Source organism: Salmo salar, chromosome ssa01 (genome assembly GCF_905237065.1).
Source record: "Salmo salar chromosome ssa01, Ssal_v3.1, whole genome shotgun sequence".
In the NCBI taxonomy this organism is placed as follows: domain Eukaryota; kingdom Metazoa; phylum Chordata; class Actinopteri; order Salmoniformes; family Salmonidae; genus Salmo; species Salmo salar.
Genome location: NC_059442.1, coordinates 167,421,833 through 167,441,454, shown reverse-complemented (window position 1 = coordinate 167,441,454; position 19,622 = coordinate 167,421,833). Strand labels below are relative to the sequence as shown.

Sequence of the window (19,622 nt, the reverse complement as noted above, 5' to 3'; positions counted from 1 at the left end):
AAATCCAACCTGTAGGTCCTCTTCACAAGTCACATTCATGGTCATGGTAATGAAATCCTGCAGGTATCTGTGGAAAAGCTCTGTCTGCATCTCATTGTCCGCTATTGCAATGTAGCGGCCCAGAGGAGTCTTCCCAAAAAACTTTTCCAACTGCCTCTGAGTTTGGCCTGTCAAACAATAGAGAAACAAAAATTAAATTGCAACAGTGCAATGCATAGGTTACACTATGACGACCCCCCCGTACAGATGTGTTCTGATAAGATACTACCTTCATGTTGCAGAGCATAAATCCAGAGTTCATCCAGGTAGTCCCTGATCCTCCAGCTGAAGGGCATGATGCAGCTGATATTCTTGTCTATTGGGATGTTATTCTGGACCAGGAAGGTCTTAGACGTAGAACTGGGACAAGGGCAGGTTGATTTACAATGGAATTAACAACAACAACAAAAAATGTAAGGCAGGGGAGTCATTTACAAAACATAGTCGATTCCCAATTCCTAACAGTAGTGGGAATCAGAATAGAGGAATCTATTATTTTTCAAGAATCGATTCCTGCCACTTTAAAAATTGTACTTTCCATCAAATTTCATGTTTTGCGAGTATTATTATTTTTTGTTGGTTTTGTACAATTTTGATAATGACACATGGGTTCAGGTAGAAAATGTATATTTTCCATTCCAAAATTGCTTTCCTTATAAATAACAAATACATATTATTATACATGTGTGAACGTGTTTTGTACCGCTTTTGTTTTGGAATCAACTCTTGGAATTGATTTCCAAATCCAGGAATCAACTCTGGATATTAACAACCCTGAGAATAAGCCACTGAGACGTCTAGCCTTGGTGCCAGTCTGATTCTGTTTTAGACATGGCAGGAATAGAACCCAGGCTAATGCATTCCAGAGAGTTGGGATTCCAATTCCATTTCAATTCAGAAAGTAAATCAAATTCCAATTCAACATTTTCCATATTACCATCATCACAATGGGAACGAGAAGGCATGTGTACGGCTCAAACACTGAAACAAAATGGAATATAACGTTGCAGATAAAGTTCGGAATGACACAATTTAACATGTACAACGTTTAAAAGACCTGCGTCACTATACTGAGAGCTTTGATGTTTGATCTAAAAAAAGGACGTATTTCTGTGTTTTTGGAGCCTTTGTTCATGTTTTATCCATTGCCCCCGAACTGCAAAATAAGCCTGAGTAAGTCTATCGCTGATGGGGTAAGTTTCTCAAAACTAAGTGACACCTGGTAAAAAAAATAAAAGGAAAAGAAAGCTAACTTATCCTTTAATTTAGGTTATAGACCAGCCATGGTGAGTAAATGAATGTCAATAGCCAATATACTCTATAGAAGATGTAGGATAAGCGAAATAAACATTTCTAAGTAGCTGAGCAGAGACAGGCACGCCACAAGATTTGGTTCTGGGTGCCGAGACGAAGAACATACATACTGTACGTGATTGATATGTCGTCCAATTAAAAAAAAATATATATATTAAAAAGAAAATGTTACATTTTCACAATGAATAAGACCATATAGAAGACAATGCTCCTTGTCACTGAGGCCACTTACTTGTTGTCCACACTAGAATAGGGAAATGGAACATCAAGTAGTTTATCGTCCGCAAAGATGTCTAACCACAATCTTTTTATTGGCTCTTCAGAGTTGGTGTCCAGCAGGAGGTCTAGATTACCATCACGGTCAATGACAGAGACCAGTTGTGCCAAAAGTGGAATGACCACTGCCTGAACTCGTTTCCATAGGGTTTGTCTGTTAAAAGCACAAAACTTGCTTAGTAGGGTACTGAGTAAACAGCTACATTGTGTTTATTCAAGTCTAGAAAATTATTTTCCCTGTAAATATTTCAAACATCTTTCACACAAGCATATGGATGAGGTTTGTGTCTCTCAATTCATTGGTGAATAGTGCTCGCTCACCTAAATGTTCCTCCCTCATGCAAGGCATCAATGTTGGAAGCCTCACTAATGACCCAGTTTTTTGTTAAGTTGGTGTTTTTTTCCCGGGTTTCCAGTAAGGAGTGGAGACGTCTCTTTAGAATTCTCAGAAATCCAGCTGTTCCTTAAACGTGAAATAGAAAACAGTCGGATTAATGTGAACGGATAGCATTACTAAAAAAAAACAACGGACTAACTGTTGCTCAGCTCTACTACCTCGTTTTTCTTCGTCGTCGGTCAGGAGAGTCAGCAAGATCTCCACTCTCCTGGTGTTGCGGAACCCACCCTCCATCTGATCTCTGAGCATGCCCACTGCGCTCTGCACACAGCTACGCAGCAACAGTGTAGTGTCCAGGACATCCTTCCAGCCCTGCAGAAGGTAGAGAGAGCCCAAGGAAAATGAAAATGCTCAACAACAAAAAAACGAAATATGTTTATGCATGATCAGTCTATCAAATTGCAGATGAATTTGGATATTACTCACTGCTTGGCCTTCAAATTCCATGTCATGTTTATCTGTCCCAGTATACATGTCATCCAAACCTGCCCAAAAGTTAAGAACGTTTTTGTAATTGTAAGTCAAACTTTTTTTTTTTTAGGGGAAGTGTTTTACAGATTTCAGTTAGTACTTCCTGACATGGGATGAGATCATGAAATTATACTTTGATGTAAATGCGGAGCAAAGTAGACAATCACATCTATTTTATGAAGCCCTTTTTACATCAACAGCACAAAGTGCTTTACAGATACCCAGCCTAAAACCCTAAAGAACAAGCAATGTGGAGGCCAGAAGCACAGTGGCTAGGAAAAACTCCCTAGAAGGCAGGAACCTAGGAAGAAACCTAGAGAGGAACCAGGCTCCTAGTGGGTGGGGGCAGTCCTCGTCTGGCTGTGCTGGGTGGAGATTTAAGAGTACATGTGGCCTTGGGCCTCCCGAGTGGAGTTGTGGTCTAACGCACTGCATCGCAGTGCTAGCTGTGCTAGCTAGAGATCCTGATTCGAGTCCACGCTCTGTCGCAGCCGGGAGACCCTTGGGGCGGCACACAATTGGCACAGCGTCGTCCGGGTTAGGGGAGGGTTTGGCCAGCAGGGATGTTGTTATCCCATCGTGCACTAGCGACTCCCGTGGCGGGCCGGGCGGAATGTACGCTGACACGGTCGCCAGGTGTACGGTGTTTCCTCCGACACATTGGTGTGGCTGGCTTCCGGGTTAAGCGGCCATTGTGTCAAGAAGCAGTGCGGCTTGGCTGGGTTGTGTTTCGGAAGGACGCACGGCTCTCGACCTTTGCCTCTCCCGAGTCCGTACGGGAGTTGCAGCGATGGGACAAGACTGTAAACTAACAGTTGGATTCCACGAAATTGGGGAGAAAATGAATTAAAAAAAGAGTATGTGTGGCCATTAAGGCCTTATCGTTATTCAACACATTCAAGACGATCAGCGATGACCAGCATAACATGGTTATTATTATTATATTATTGTTATTATTACATGGTTATTATCTGACCCTGGTATAGAGGGTGCAACAGGTCATCACCTCAGGAGTCAATGAGTACGTTTACATGCACACCAATCATTTGATATTAAACTGTTTATGGCAGTAGGTAGATTATGCAACAGTCATGTGAACAACCTTACTCTGCTTAACTTAAAATCGGTGTAAGGTCAAAATCGAAGTAAGCATACGCTGATTAAAAGCCCTGGTTTTCTGAGCAATCTTTAAAACTATTAGGACATATTAACACCTTAAATCTGCATTCCAGCGGTGCATTTGATCTGTGCATGGGCTAGCACCAGCCGAGAGCCTCCCTCTATAGCGCGAGTGGTGTGTTTTCGGAACAACTAAATGTATGTCTTAAAAGTAGTTTTCATATACAAACTTTATCTATCAAAACTCAGAATAAAATATGCTTCCCAAAAAATAACAGTCGCTGAGGTAGAACTTTTATTTTGATTGCCCCGATTTTCTGCATTTATCAGTGTGTCATCAGGTAGCCTGATTTCAGATGTGTCCATGTAAACAGGATTATTAAAGAAATCTTTCTTCTTGAAAAGCATGTAAATGTTTTTATACAAACAATTATATTAATCTGACTATCCACAATAATCTCATTATTGTGTGCGTGTAACTGTAGTCAGTGTCAGAAGGCTTTTCATAGCCGGTCATCTACATAATTACACAAAGTTTTTTTTTACCTTGAGGCTGATCCTGCCTTTCCTCAAACAGTTGACAGATGGCAAGGTTCCGCAAAACTCTGATATCCGACACAATATCTTTGGATCTTCTGAGGTCATCAATGTGTACGGACCTCCAGGGTCCTATTGGCAGAAAATGACCCAATAGCTTTTTATTGACACTTTCTGATTCCATGTTATAATTGCTTTTTTTTTTTTTTTAATCACAACAGGCTTTAAATCTGTATTGATAAGATCATCTCACCTCCACAAAATCCAACAAAGGAAGTGCCACTGTCCAATCTTAACAGTTTGGTAATGAAGTAGACAAACACCTTGCCTTCAATCTCCTCTTGTTTTGATTTGTTGATTTCATTTATGGCAGAGTACCTGAAAACAATGAAACATTTTCTCAGATAGTATCTCATTTAGTTTACAGATATTTATGAAATTAGATTGACCCTAGTTTTCATTTATTTGCAGATATTTATGAAACTATATTGACTTTACTTTGCAGATGCAATGACACTTGCATTGTGGGATGCTTCATCCAAATCTGACTGAATAATGAGTAGTTTATTGCTAGATGCATCTCCAGGTGTCAGAAATTCCCTAGGGGGAAAACAACTATGTTAACTGGAGAAAATAAACAACAGTAAATATATGATTTACAGACTAAAACATTTAAAATAAGTCAACCTGATCTTCTTGCGGAAAGAGAGCTCTGTGTCAAACTGCTGTAGTGACAGGAGCTCTACATTGTGCACCACCTCCTTCAGCGGTCCAATATCCGATTCTGTCAACAGTCTGGAAAATGTCGTCACCTGGGGAAGTTAAGGTAAAAAATTAAGGGGTGGATAAATAAGACGTGGAATGTACTGTACAAATTCAACTACGACTAATTACCTCTATGAAGCAGGAAGGGCTCTGCTCAACCTGTTGTGTGTGGCAGACAAAGTCAGCCAAAGAGCTGTGCTTCCTCTCTTCATAGTAGAACCTGGTCAGATGGTCGATCTCCACTTTAGAGAGCCCTGTGCAGTCCAGCCGAGCCACAGAGTCTGGAGTGGCACAGTTCACCAGGATGAGTTTGGCCTCATCTAGTACTCTTCTTTGTTGGTCTGGGATGTCCATGTCTCCCCTCTGTTTCTCTGTCACTTGACGAACCACCGAGGCACACGTGTCCGCATGGAAGCCAATGAAAACATCAGGTGGTTGGTACTTGTAGGTCTGTGGTGTAGGTGAGCTTTGTTGAAGATCTACAAACTGCCCAACCCATCTCTCCAAGTCCTCAACAATTTCCCTTTGTTCTTTACTAAGAACAGTATGGATATCCAGGTAATGTTTCTCAAGCCTGTTGATAAGAGGGATTGGAAACTGGTTGTAGACCACCTCTTTATCCTCAATGACAATGAGCCTGAAGTCTTTGTGCACTCTGCATTTGACACGATGGGTCCCCAGTCCCAGGTCAACGTACTTTTGTCCTCCTAAGCAGACGTAGTATTGGTTGAGAGCATCGTAGAGACTTTCGTAGAGGTTCTGCAAGTTCAAGAGCACGACGGTTCGACCGGTTTCCATGCAGATCTTGATTCGGTTGATGTTGCGGCAGATCTGAGTGTACTCTTGGTCCTTGGGGAAGCTGGACCCAAAGATAATCTCAGGCTGGCAGCTCTCTGAGAAAAAGGTCTGCTGCAGGATCTGTAAAGCTGCATAGTTTTTGGTCAGTAGCAGCAAATAGCGGCAGTCTTCCTCCTGAGCTGAGATGTTTTGTCTCACAAGCTCAATGGCACTGATCCTCTCCAGATTTGGATTGATCTTAAGTGTTTCGGTGAAGACTGTGACCGCGTCCACATCATCTCTTCCACTGAAGTTCCTCAGTACCGCCTCCACAATTTTCTCTGCACTAGGGATCTGCTCTGAGGCCTTGGTAATTGCGAAAAGCATCTTGATTAAGCTGTAGTAGTCACGCAAACCAAAGAAACCTTTGCCTTTTTCTGGACTGATGTTCAGGAAAGCCCTGGCAAAGGGTTGAAAGAAATCTCTGACTTTCTCCAAAATCATTGTGTCAGACGAGCATATGCCTTTTGCACTCTCAATCAGCTCCTTCTCGTCAGGGTCACCGCGTGAAACAAAGATCCCTCTGTTCATCTTCGCGGGGTCCAAAGCCCAGTTGGAAATGGCAATGAATCCAACCTTCTTGTGTGGTAATGGCTCATCATCAATGCAACCCTCTTCTAGCAGAGGATGGAGGGTTTTCAGGGGCATTTTGGGAGAGTCCTCAGCCAATCCAATTTCATCCAGCACCACCACAGATATGTACTCCTTCAGGTTCTTTCCCTCCTGGAAACGAGCACATTGTTTGAACGTGTTGATGATGCCCGCTGGTGTAGAGTGAGGGCTGCACTGGAAGGACACCAGGTGAATCTGCTTCAGCCTTTTGTAGAGGTCAGAGTGTGCAGCTTGACCCTGCATGGCGTCTGCCACCAAGGTTTTAGACAGAGATTTAGAACTCCCGGGTTTCCCTACCAAGAAGAGAGGGATTCTTAGCTCAATGCAGATTACAATCATGAAGACGTTCTCTTTCAGAGCATTGTTTCGTGCAATTGTTTCCCCCAGCGGCACTCCGCTCAGGAAAAGATCCTGCATGAGTGAGATTTCCTGCATCACCTTCAATGGGGTGTATACTCCTGTGAGATACTTGCAGATATTTTGTCTGTACTCTTCTTTGTTTTCCAAGCAGGCGTGGTAACACACGCCCACTGCCATCACCAGAGACCACAAGACTGGATCTCTTCGGATTTGTTTACGGCTCTCTGCAATTTGATTTCTCTCAAACTCCCACAAATTAGCAAGTAGCATCTTATGGTTTTTGTAAAACCAGACAAAAGCTTGCATGCAACGCTCCACATCTCTGAGACTTACAAAGCTACATTCATCTTTCCTTTTCCGCATGTACCTCTGTGAAGCCGACAGGACATTTGTGATCCAACTTGCATATGTCACATTGATCATGTTGGTCTGAACCACCCTCTTGACAATTTTCTTGATGTACATATTTTCAGTGTGATCATTGAGCTGTCCAAAGTCCCACACCAGAGGGATCATGCTTGGGGGCAAGGCCTGGACTCGGTACACCAGCTGGCGGAGCGGGATGGACCCCAACTTTTCATCTGTCTCTTCAGCTCGGACTCTGTATCCTAGGCCAGCTGTCTCCAATCTGTGAATCATCTCATCTGTGTGTTTTCTGTAAGGGTTGCATGCAGCGATGATTTGCAAGCCACATTGGGATTGCAAAGGTTCTCCTTCTACAGTATGATCACATATGACCTCCTTAATACTGCTGAGTGCGTCTGTTGTGTTGGCTTCATCAAAGAAGAGAACAGAATCAAAGCCATAGCTTTGTTTGTTGTTATAAGCAATGGCTTCTGCCTCTCTGACATTGGTGTAGATCATATCTGAGCTAGTTCCTCCATGCACTTTGACTAGCTTCATATTCTGAGTGGTCACCGCTCTCTTCTGTAGTTCACAGAGGAAGTTGATGAGCCTCGTTTTCCCACATCCTGTCTCCCCCATGATTACAACAGGGATGCTGCACCTGAACCGCATGAGAATTGCCAGCATCTTCAATATATTGTCAGTTGTAAGCTCATATGTTTCATCAGGATCAAGATGCTGCCGGATTCCCATAACATTGCAAATGCATTCAATTTTATCCTGTCTCGACAGTTCATCAAAATCAATGTTGAAAGGGACTCTCTGTAGCGTCAGGCCATCAAACAGTTTTTTTGTCATGATGTTTCTTTTGATCACACTCCCTGTGGATGGATCAACGGCATCTACCCAGTTTTCTTTATTGGGCTGAAGGTGAAAGCCAATGAAGGTCATTGACATGTGGTCATCATTGAAGAAGATGTAGGGATGCGGTTCTGACTCCCATCTCTTTCTGATCCGGAAGGGTGCCAAGTCTTCTTCTTGTATTCCGGTTATCTGCTGTTTCCCAGGGCTCTGGTCAGAGATGCTGAGTGATGGAGTAGCGAAATCTTTGGCCATTAGAATCATGAACTCCACCACAAAGTTCTTGAATCCCTGAAGAGTGTCCCCGGTGATAGAGGCGTCACAGAAGACGGACGTCTCACAGTCTCGCAGCTGAAGGTTTAGGAACCATGTAAAATTCCTCAACTCCGCCCATGAGGGGTCCTTAATTCCACAGTACAGAAGGAGCAACTGGAGACATTTGACATGGGTCCCTTCAACTCCACTGTACATAAATCTGTCCAAGTTGATGTGATTATGGGATCGTGTCAGATATTGGTATGGTCGTTGGTAAGCGTCACTCTTGAACTCTTGGTCATCCATAAGTGGGTCTTCAGGCTTCGTAATGGAGGGATCCTGTTGTATCCTCATTTCCAGCTCTAGAATCTCATTGGGTGGGCGGCAGAAGACGTTTGGGAACACATCCAGGAAGGTAAAGTTGACAGGTGCTTTCTGTAAAGAGAAGAGGAGAAGTGTGATTAAGAAAATCAAGAAATACATGTACCTTGATTACAGTCTCTGATAACAAATTATCATTGATAGTCTTTAAAAAGCATACCATTGTTGGTTCATTTCTGTGCTGGTTTACGGTAGACTGTAGAATCTCAATCACATACAACTGCTTGTTGCTGCATTTCCACATCCTTCCCTCAGAATCCATCAAATAGCCCAGGATCAGCAGTTTAAACAGACATTCATCAAGACCCTTACGTACCTGTTAAACATTGCATTAAAAAAAACTATGGAGGGTAAAGGAATTTACAAAAAAAGACTAAATGTAATTAAGTTCAAAGTAGATTCAAGTATATCAAGAATTTCTGTTGTTTTATGCCGGGTATACAATACGATTTCACTCCGATTATTTTTGTAGACAAACTATCATGATTGTTGTGAAGCCCTATGATCACAGTGTCGAGTTTGGATGTTATTGCAATCAGACGAAGGACATTGACGTCCGAAACGATTTTAACTCGAATCGGATATATGAAGCATCAAGATTTTATGTGTGAGCGAGAGTCACACCTATTCCTATCAAATCCTCCTATCATAATCCACAGTTTCGGTAGTTGATCCATGACCTCACACAGAGCTTATTCAGCGCCAGCCATGGCCATTAGGACCAGTAACTGTGAGAATGACACAAGTCATCAATTGTGTGTGTTTGCCTTGCTGCTCAGCACACGTTACAGCAGTTCAGAGGGTCATCAGAACTTCTTACCTATCAGTTGCTCAGCTTTTGTCTTTCCAGGAAGTTAGATTTATTGTAGTTCAACATCTTTTACAAGTCACTGTTTGTATTAAATAAGTGTTTGATGTGAAAACATCATAGCTCAAAACTAAAAGATAGCAGGCAATTCACACAAATGATTGTTGTGGGAAATCGGCAGAAAATAATTTCCTAAAGCATACAAGGCAAATTCTCAGGTGCCTGTTGAACCACTACCAGGGATTCATTTGTTGTGGATTTAGGTTACAGAATTTATTACTTCGGTTCATCATTTAAACAGGAATATTGGCAGTTGTTGATTTTAATGGTGCATGTAAACTTATTTTTCAAAAGAAGACCATAACTAGGATAAGGGTTATTGTCTGCAATAAACATGATCAAATAATGTTAATCAATAACATTATAATAATCAATTTCAGAGGCACAAACATTTTTTTTCCCCTACATGAGAAAACCTAACTAGCTTTAATAAATACCCCCCAATATAACTACCGTAGATGTGACATCAAAATGGAAGATGGTCAGCTCTTTCTTCCCAGGGTTGTTGAGGAGAGACTGAAGAATTACATTTTCGTCAACCGTCGGCTTGATCAAGCGAATGCATTTCAGCACTGTAGCCTTCATGAAGATGTCCTTCAGTTTTTCAAATAGCCTCTTGATATAAAGGGATTTACCTGAAAGGGTCAACAACATGTTATTATTGAGAGGAACCAAACAAGCTGAATAGTTAGGCGTTTTAAATAAAGACAAATTAGCCAACCACACATCTTCAGGAGCTACATGTAGCATTTTAGTGACAGTTTCAATTTCCTTGTTGTTTTTAAAGAAAAACAGCTTAAAACTATCTGACCTAGCTTAGCACTACTTCCTTACTTTATCATAAACATCTGTAAAGGGATGTGTGTGAAATAATTGTTTTTGTATTACTTATTAGTGTCAAATGATGTTCAGAAAATTAAACTGTAACAAATTCTGGGGCAGGGGTAGCCCCAACCGGGACTTAAACCCTGGTCCAGCAACTGCCAAGCCAACACCTTAACCGTCCAAACCTCTTGATGAGGTCGCTAGATGTTGGGTTAAAGTCGCTTCAATACATGACTTACTTCTGCAGACATTATCTACATATTGTACTATTTGCAAGCGGAAATGTCTACAAGATATACTGACCAACTCCTGCTCTTTCGGACGACACAACTCCAACAAACTGTCGGTCTTTGAATACAGCAGCAGCACTGGTCTGATCTGCTGGAACTGTATAGTGTCTTTTCAGGTAACGCTGAATCATGATCAGAGGTTCCTGGGGTACCATGTGTAACCTGTACTGGCTGAAGGCTGAGGGAAGGTAGGTGTGCTCTCGATCCGAACTGCAGATGATCACAAGCCTGTAGTCTTTCCGGCACTGCATTGTGATACTCTTGAAAAACCTCTCCGTTTTGGAGCTCACTTCATAACTCAGCTGATCCCCGTAGAGCATGGTGTAAATCTTCTGTCCTCTGTAGCCTGGGGTGAGACAGCGCCTGAGGAACAGCTCCACTTGCTCAAAAGGTGTGGTAGAGTTACACAGTAGCACCTCATCATATGTAGGCAATGGCTGACGTTCACTACTCATGTAAACGGAGATGCAAGATGCCAGGATCTCGTCGTGAGGGCAAACAATAAGATTTGGGCTACCAATAGCTAGGCCCTTGGGCAGATCCCTTTGAATTGGTTTTTCATTCCATTTTTTGGGCAAATATTTATATTCCTTTTTGTTGGCCAATATTTCTAAAAATCTTCCAAAGCTTCTGACATCAAGAGTGTCTGGAAGAAAGTTCTTCATGTCTCTCATGTAAGCATTCCAAATCAGATTCACTTTTCCTGAGCCAATTTCTTGTTCGATGAGACTTGGCAAGTTATCGGATAGAGCAATCAACTTCACCATAAAATCTGGACTTCTCTTGCTGCTGCTTGACACTTCAACAAAAGTATGAAATTCAATTTCCTCATTTTGCTCTGATTGTATGGTGAGGATCTCACTTTGCAGTGCATGGAGGGACTGCCTCAGATCAGAGGCTGTGCAGTTGGGTTTGACGAACGACAGCATCATGAGAACTTGGTCTTCAAAATCGGCCACATTTTGCTGAGTCAGCTTACTGCACAGGTAGACTATCTGCTCTGCATTGTAGTAGTTCAGGTAGTAATGGTGGGATCTCTGTTTGTCCATAAAGTCATTCCAGTACTTCAGACACTTCTCCAGCTTCCTGCACAGCTCAGGAAGCTGATTCACGATGTTGCCCTCCACCGTAATCACACTGACAACACTGCCCAGGTTGAAGTCCATGATGATGTCAGCCTCCTCACTGAGTGAATTACAGTTGATGTTGGCTTTCCAGTTTCGGAACAGGGGGTTCCCAGCTGTAAACAGGGCAATGAATGCCACAGCCAATCTCTGGACACTGGCGAAAACCTAAGAAAATGAACACAAAGTGCTCAATTATAACTGAAAATATCAAAATGTTCCTTCTAGTTAAATATGGGCACAACAACATTACAAGTAGTATCTGAAAACGTTTTTTTGAAATACTGGAGAGATATACCTCTGAAAAGCGGTTCACCTCAGACTGGTCCCCTTTACCAGACATGAGCATGAGTTTGTTCTGCAGCTCCCTCAGGTCCTCCAGTGAGTAGGTACGTATCTCCTGTTCTTCACCATGTTCCTCAGAGATGTGTAACTTCAGGGAAGTCTCAAGACTCAACTTGATTGAGAATAAAGCAACACAGAGGGATACATTTTACTTTTTTTTGACATGCGTTTTTCTGGATTTTTGTTGTTGTTATTCTGTCTCTCACTGTTCAAATAAACCTACCATTTAAAATTATAGACGGATCATTTCTTTGTCAGTTGGCAAACGTACAAAATCAGCAGGGGATCAAATACTTTTTCCCCCTCACTGTATATATATTTTGAAGGCTTGTGATTGGCTCTGTTTTTCTGCTCATGAGGAAATGGGTAAGTCAAGTTTTTGATTTGATTTTCGCAAAAAAACTGTGCAACTTGGGGTATGTTGACTAAATACTGAAATGTTTTGTGTTCTCGAAACATTCCCAAAACATGTAAGTAGATTGTGAACACATTAATTAGGCTGTGGGTCATTACATAAGACCGGTTTCTTTAAAACACCAAATCTGTCCAGTTGTTATGATGTTTAAACAATGTTAATTAAAAAAAAAAAAAATGCACATAATATTCCCTTAATGTTTCAGAATGAACACAGAATAATGTATCTGTGTTACTTTCACACAAAATTCTTAAAATTGAGGTTTCTTTACGCTTCAGGAAAGTCAGATGTATGCTCATTGGTCTGTTGGGCATTTTATTTGTGCATATCATCTTATCTGTGAAATTTTAGTTACACAAAAAAAAAACAGTTTACAGGACTAGAACCCCTTGTGGTACTACAACATATAGGGGGTACAACGTTTTGCCCGTCAGATAGCAGGTAGTTCCTAATACATCACATGGTAAATGGCATCATGCAATGGCCTCCATCTCACGCACATTGTTTAAGATAGAAACTAAATCACATTGCAGATCTGTATTTTTTTTTTCTTGACGAAAATGTTATCCATACAGTATATTACATGGTAATACTGTCTACCTTCTTTTGGTTCTGTGCACTGATGGTGTAGACGCCCTTTTTGTTGATGGCGGTTGCTAAGGAGATGGAGGACAGCTCCACAGACCCGTGGAAATCCTTCACAGTTTTCAACCACTCCAAGTGTCGTGCTGTGTCATGCTTCAAACAGAGAATTAAGTGTCGGACATTTGACTGCTTATTTAAAATGGATTATTAAAAACGGTCGTTGTTTTTATGTTAAATGTTCATCTCACCAGCTTTTTTGGGAGGTTGCAATCATTATCCAATGTTCTCCAGAGCTTCTTCATCACCTCTTTAACGGTCTGAAAACCGGAATCTTGCTTCAGTTCGAAGAGCAATGGGGAGTATCCATGAACGGCATCGTGGAAACAGGCCACACGGTCCACATCAAGATCATTCTCCCCGGCAGAGATGGAGGCCAGGTCAACAAACACTTTCAGCTCATTGATATCTGTAAAATAAATATAAATCAATGCAGATATATTTTACAGATTTTTCTAAGTATTAAAGCAGCGTTTCCTAAACTCAGTCCTCGGGACCTCAAGCGGTGCACGTTTTGTTTTTTGCACTAAACAGCTGATTCAAATGATCAAAACTCGATGATTAGTTGTGTAGGGCTAGAGCAAAACCCAAAACGGTCACCCCTTGGGATCCCGAGGACAGAGTTTAGGAAACCCTGTATTAGAGTAACGAAAAATGTTTAGCCATAAGCCTCTTCTTTACCTTTCAGGGCCTCTTTAACCCAGATGACAAAATCTTTTGCGTGGCCAAGTTCCAAGAGGCATAGTCTGCGAGGCTCTGTGATGTCCACCAGATCTGTCTTGGCCTGCATTAGGTCATTGTCAATCTGATCAAGGTGCTCTTCATTCAAATCTGCACTCATCTGAGAACAGAAGAAGAAAAACGCTGAGAAATGTACCTGGATCCATTGTTGTTCAGTTACCACTGGTTTATGTTGTGGTGTACAACAACTATAAGCAATTAAATAAAAGTGAATGCAGATGAAAAGTCAAAAGGCTAACTTTATACACACTTAAATCATAGCTTGACTTGAGTAGTGTGCATTTCCCACAGCTTCGCGGGAATATTCTATTATGATTGGCCGGTGGTTGATTATTTTCAAATAAACACCCGGAACAAAAAAATTATATTCCACAGCTAAGAAGAAATTCCAACCCCCCCCAAAAAGTGCCCAAAATACTGTACGTACAATATCCATTCACAAAACCCACTTTACTTGTGAAATTGTTAGGTTACTTGTTAGATATTACTGCATGGTCGGAACTAGAAGCACAAGCATTCCGCCACACTCGCATTAACATCTGCTAACCATGTGTATGTGACAAATAAAATTTGATTTGACTTTAGATTCATTGGCATCAATGTTAGCTACAAACGACTTTGCTATCTACACAAACCAAATATTTTAAATGCAAGACCAACGTGGACAGAGGATGCAGATGAATTTAGCTAGCTAGCATTCATTTACTTTTGACAAGCTCTGTCATGTTTTTTTTGTGCCACATTTGGTTTGTGGTCCAGGAGCCATATGAATCACCTCGGTCTAGACAGCTAATGTTGCCAAGAGGTGAAACTGAACGTCAAACATTACCACATGTTCCCTCTGATAACTAGTTAGCTAGCTAGCTAGCTAGCTAGCTTCAGCGGACGTTCACAGAATCGTTTTTTTTAAAATTTATTTACCTTTATTTAAGTCAGTTAAGAACAAATTCTTATTTACAATGACGGCCTACCCTGGTCAAACCCAGACCTCGCTGAGCCAATTGTGCGCCACCCTATGGGACTTCTAATCACGGCCAAATGTGATGCAGCCTGGATTGGAACCAGGGACTGCAGTGACGCCTCTTGCACTGAGATGCAGTGCCTTAGACTGCTGCGCCACTCGGGAGTAGGGACACAATGAATTATTTCAATTGAATTACTTTTCTACTGGCAAATGAGTGCGTTAGTATTGTTTTCTGTGGCAACAGCCATGGTGTACGAGTTATATAACTCAGGGCTCTGTTGAGTCCTGCGGAACTAACCCAACTACATGCTAGGTCAGCCCCTCCGCAACGTGTCGGGAGCGCTTCTCATTAAGGGTTATTTACACAGGACTCCCCCTGCCCTCGTTGATTACCCCTTATTTCACGTTTAGAGTCAATCAATTTCACTATGGGTTTTGAGTAAATCATGCAAAAAACTAAAAATTGGGAGTTTTTCCACAAAAAATTTTAGACAATTTGAATTCAGAAATCAGCTCCTTACAATGTCTAGCAGTGTCTGTAGGGCCTTGAAGTCGCCTTGAAGATTTAGGGTCTCCTTGACCTTCATAATAACTTTTGCAGACTTCACGGCCAAGTGAAGGCCATGGTACTGCTCAATCTGCTGGACCCTTTCCTTGATCCAGTGTTTGTTATCTGACTTGTTAAGTCTGCACATGATGTCGAAATCCATTGCCAGCTTTTCATATTTGCCCTTGTAGTCATTGAAGAGGATATCAACCTTTTTAAGCTTGAGACTGCCATTCTTCAGGCCTTCGTAGTACTTCTTGTATTTAGTGTAGCAAGGTCTAAAAATCCCACAGGTTACCTCCTTTGGTGTTACTAAAGAATCAAATTCAGACGCAAAGTCTTTGGTCTGTTTCTCCCACAGCATCTTGAATATGTGGCTGTCTCCAAACATGTGCCAAACATCTGCCATCTGTCGCATGCTCTGATCCAGATCAAAGTACGTAACGACGCCATGCATTCCAGAGGAGGGCTGGTCAAACGGATGAACCTTCATGAACTGGTCCAAGGTCATGTCCTCAATGTTGGTCAGTTGTCTCTCTTCCATGTCCCCAAAATAAACTGCAATGGCACATAAAAACAGTAAAGATTTTGCTATTACAATCAGATTCTCACAGTCACACACACACACACACTCACCTGTGATGTGTTCCTTTAGTTTGCGGCTCATGGTGAGCAAGATTTCCACCAGCTCCTTCTCATGGTTGACAGCTCTAGCCTCCTCAGACCTCAGATTGAGAAGCTTTTCCACGGAGGCACGGTTCTTGCACTTCTCATTCAAAGATAGACAATCTGCATTGAGATCCAAACAAGCATATCACAGCCATTAATGTCATTATGACTTACCCATTTCCTCATGAGCAGAAAAACAGAGCCAATCACAAGCCTTCAAAATATATATACAGTGAGGGAAAAAAGTATTTGATCCCCTGCTGATTTTGTACGTTTGCCCACTGACAAAGAAATGATCAGTCTATAATTTTAATGGTGGGTTTATTTGAACAGTGAGAGACAGAATAACAACAAAAGAATCCAGAAAAACGCATGTCAAACATGTTATAAAATGATTTGCATTTTAATTAGGGAAATAAGTATTTGACCCCTCTGCAAAACATGACTTAGTACTTGGTGGCATTAAGGTTTCGAGGCTGACATTTGGCAACTCGAACCTTCAGCTCCCTCCACAGATTTTCTATGGGATTAAGACCTGGAGACTGGCTAGGCCACTCCAGGACCTTAATGTGCTTCTTCTTGAACCACTCCTTTGTTGCCTTGGCCGTGTGTTTTGGGTCATCGTCATGCTGGAATACCCATCCACGACCCATTTTCAATGCCCTGGCTGAGGGAAGGAGGTTCTCACCCAAGATTTAGCGGTACATGGCCCCGTCCATCGTCCCTTTGATGCGGTGAAGTTGTCCTGTCCCCTTAGCAGAAAAACACCCCCAAAGCATAATGTTTCCATCTCCATGTTTGACGGTGGGGATGGTGTTCTTGGGGTCATAGGCAGCATTCCTCCTCCTCCAAACACGGCGAGTTGAGTTAATGCCAAAGAGCTCCATTTTGGTCTCATCTGACCACAACACTTTCACCCAGTTGTCCTCTGAATCCTTCAGATGTTCATTGGCAAACTTCAGACGGGCATGTATATGTGCTTTCTTGAGCAGGGGGACCTTGCGGGCGCTGCAGGATTTCAGTCCTTCACGGTGTAGTGTGATACCAATTGTTTTCTTGGTGACTATGGTCCCAGCTGCCTTGAGATCATTGACAAGATCCTCCCGTGTAGTTCTGGGCTGATTCCTCACCATTCTCATGATCATTGCAACTCCACGAGGTGCGATCTTGCATGGAGCCCCAGGCCGAGGGAGATTGATAGTTCTTTTGTGTTTCTTCCATTTGCGAATAATCACACCAACTGTTGTCACCTTCTCACCAAGCTGCTTGGCGATGGTCTGGTAGCCCATTCCAGCCTTGTGTAGGTCTACAATCTTGTCCCTGACATCCTTGGAGAGCTCTTTGGTCTTTGCCATGGTGGAGAGTTTGGAATCTGATTGATTGATTGCTTCTGTGGACAGGTGTCTTTTATACAGGTAACAAGCTGAGATTCGGAGCACTCCCTTTAAGAGTGTGCTCCTAATCTCAGCTCCTAATCTAAAAGACACCTGGGAGCCAGAAATCTTTCTGATTGAGAGGGGGTCAAATACTTATTTCCCTCATTAAAATGCATATCAATTTATAACATTTTTGACATGCGTTTTTCTGGATTTTTTTGTTGTTATTCTGTCTCTCACTGTTCAAATAAACCTACCATTAAAATTATAGACTGATCATTTCTTTGTCAGTGGGCAAACATACAAAATCAGCAGGGGATCAAATACTTTTTCCCCCTCACTGTATATATTTTTATTTAACCAGGCAAGTCAGTTAAGAACAAATTCTTATTTACAAGGGAACAGTGGGTTAAACTGCCTTGTTCAGGGGCAGAACGACACATTTTTACCTTGTCGGCTCTGGGATTCGATCCAGCAACCTTTCAGTTACTGGCCCAACACTCTAACCACTAGGCTACCTGCCGCCCCAAGATAGAACACACAACCTTCCATTACCTATCACCATCAGCTCTGTGAAAGTATCTTTCTTTCCTAAGATGTCGTTGAGCAGTTGGATCTTGATGCTTCCGTTGATCAGCTGGTTACAAATGACTTTGAAGGATGAGATTGCTTCAGTAATTTTGACCTTGGCCTCTTTAGAGACCTGCTCAATCAGCTTTTCATCAGCACCTAAACGACACACAAAGAACGACACACAGTACATTTTAAGTGTTTGAATGGATGAAGTGTTTGAGCTACACGATGGTTAATAGGCAAGTGTGAGTACCATGTAGTTCAAATATATTCTTGGCTGCAGTCCAAGTCATGAGGTGTTGAAAGACCACCTCGTCCTTGTTTCCATGGTTATCTCTTGGCCAGGTTTTCTGGATTATGGCTGAGATGAGTTTCCCAAACTTTCTGTTAATCTGAAACCTCTCAAAGAGTTTCCCCTCTGATTTGCTCTGTGTGAGAAATCATTCAAATTACATTAGTTCAAGATTATTTTCCATTTGTAATGCAGCATGTGCATATGCCTACATTGAATCATTCATGTAACTGCCAAAATAAAGGAACCCCCCCCAATATAGTGTTTAATAGGGCGTTAGGCCACCACGAGCTGCCAGAACAACTTCAAAGCACTTGGCATAGATTCTTAAAAGTATCTGGAACTCTATTGGAGGGATGTGACACCATTCTTCCTCGAGAAATTCCATCATTTAGTGTTTTGATGGTGGAAAACGCTGTCTCCGGCCCCACTCCAAAATCTCTCATAAGTGTTAAGTTGGGGTTGCGATCTGAAGACTGAGACGGCCATGGCATATGATTTACATCGTTTTCATGCTCATCAAACCATTCATTGACCCCTCATGCCCTGTGGATGGGGGCATTGTCATCCTGGAAGATCCCATCAGGATAGAAATGATTCACCATGGGCTGAAAGTGATCACTCAGAATGGCTGTGTATTTATTGGCATTTACCTTGGCCTCTAAGGGGTTGAGTGAAGCTAAACCATTCCAGGAAAATGCACTCCACACCACAGCTGCCAGAAAACCTAATTTACTCAAGTGTTTCCATTATTTTGGCAGTTACCTGTATTTATTACCAACAAAAGTATTCCTGTAAGCATTAGGCCCCAGCAAACATCTTAAACACATTTTTCCTGTTCATTTAAAAGTGGGCGGAAATATGAGGATTTAAAGGTTTCCATTTGGACTACTTGAGGAGTACTCATACCTGGCACAATGAGGGGACAGCTTCAAGAGCACATTTCTCAATACTACAAGTCACATTAGGATGACAGCTATCCAGTTCCTCCATCTTCGAGCAGTATATCGCTATTTGATCCAGAGAGGAGATCTGAAAATGTGTTTTTAACAAATCAAAAACATCTCCACTGGACACGTATAATAAGAGAGTTAATCAAATGCTCTTTGTAGTAGTTCCACACCTGTTTAAGTTTGCCCTCTAAATCCGTACAGAAAGTTTGTCTCCATTTCTTGGTGAAATCCACATTTACAAAACTGAGAGAAATGATGCTATTCCACATCTGTGAATCATAACCAATAAAGAGAACACGTGGTTAATAAACGCACGTACAATAATACTTTTTAAATTTAAATAAAAAAACTGCTATGAGACAACATACGGCATTAATGAATCTGACATGAACGTAATACATGAACTATTTATTTTAATTATATATTTAT

At 41.8% G+C, this 19,622-nt stretch overlaps 1 protein-coding gene across 5 annotated transcripts in view; it reads right to left on the bottom strand.

Moving 5' to 3' along the window:
* LOC106572043 (E3 ubiquitin-protein ligase rnf213-alpha) overlaps positions 1–19,622 on the bottom strand; it is a 78,755-nt gene that overhangs the window by 37,269 nt on the left and 21,864 nt on the right. For all 5 annotated transcript variants that reach the window (XM_014145768.2, XM_045693912.1, XM_045693905.1 and 2 more), the window contains 24 exons: positions 19,364–19,462; positions 19,150–19,272; positions 18,202–18,376; positions 17,931–18,104; positions 15,967–16,119; positions 15,305–15,888; positions 13,760–13,919; positions 13,270–13,487; positions 13,037–13,174; positions 11,975–12,133; positions 10,566–11,844; positions 9,891–10,072; positions 8,730–8,885; positions 5,048–8,623; positions 4,841–4,965; positions 4,652–4,753; positions 4,407–4,531; positions 4,163–4,285; positions 2,453–2,511; positions 2,185–2,338; positions 1,951–2,092; positions 1,586–1,783; positions 269–399; positions 10–167 (listed from right to left, as the gene is read on the bottom strand). In XM_014145768.2, the coding sequence (XP_014001243.1) occupies positions 10–167; positions 269–399; positions 1,586–1,783; positions 1,951–2,092; positions 2,185–2,338; positions 2,453–2,511; positions 4,163–4,285; positions 4,407–4,531; positions 4,652–4,753; positions 4,841–4,965; positions 5,048–8,623; positions 8,730–8,885; positions 9,891–10,072; positions 10,566–11,844; positions 11,975–12,133; positions 13,037–13,174; positions 13,270–13,487; positions 13,760–13,919; positions 15,305–15,888; positions 15,967–16,119; positions 17,931–18,104; positions 18,202–18,376; positions 19,150–19,272; positions 19,364–19,462 (8,493 nt within the window). The remainder of the gene's footprint in view (positions 1–9; positions 168–268; positions 400–1,585; positions 1,784–1,950; positions 2,093–2,184; positions 2,339–2,452; positions 2,512–4,162; positions 4,286–4,406; positions 4,532–4,651; positions 4,754–4,840; positions 4,966–5,047; positions 8,624–8,729; positions 8,886–9,890; positions 10,073–10,565; positions 11,845–11,974; positions 12,134–13,036; positions 13,175–13,269; positions 13,488–13,759; positions 13,920–15,304; positions 15,889–15,966; positions 16,120–17,930; positions 18,105–18,201; positions 18,377–19,149; positions 19,273–19,363; positions 19,463–19,622) is intronic.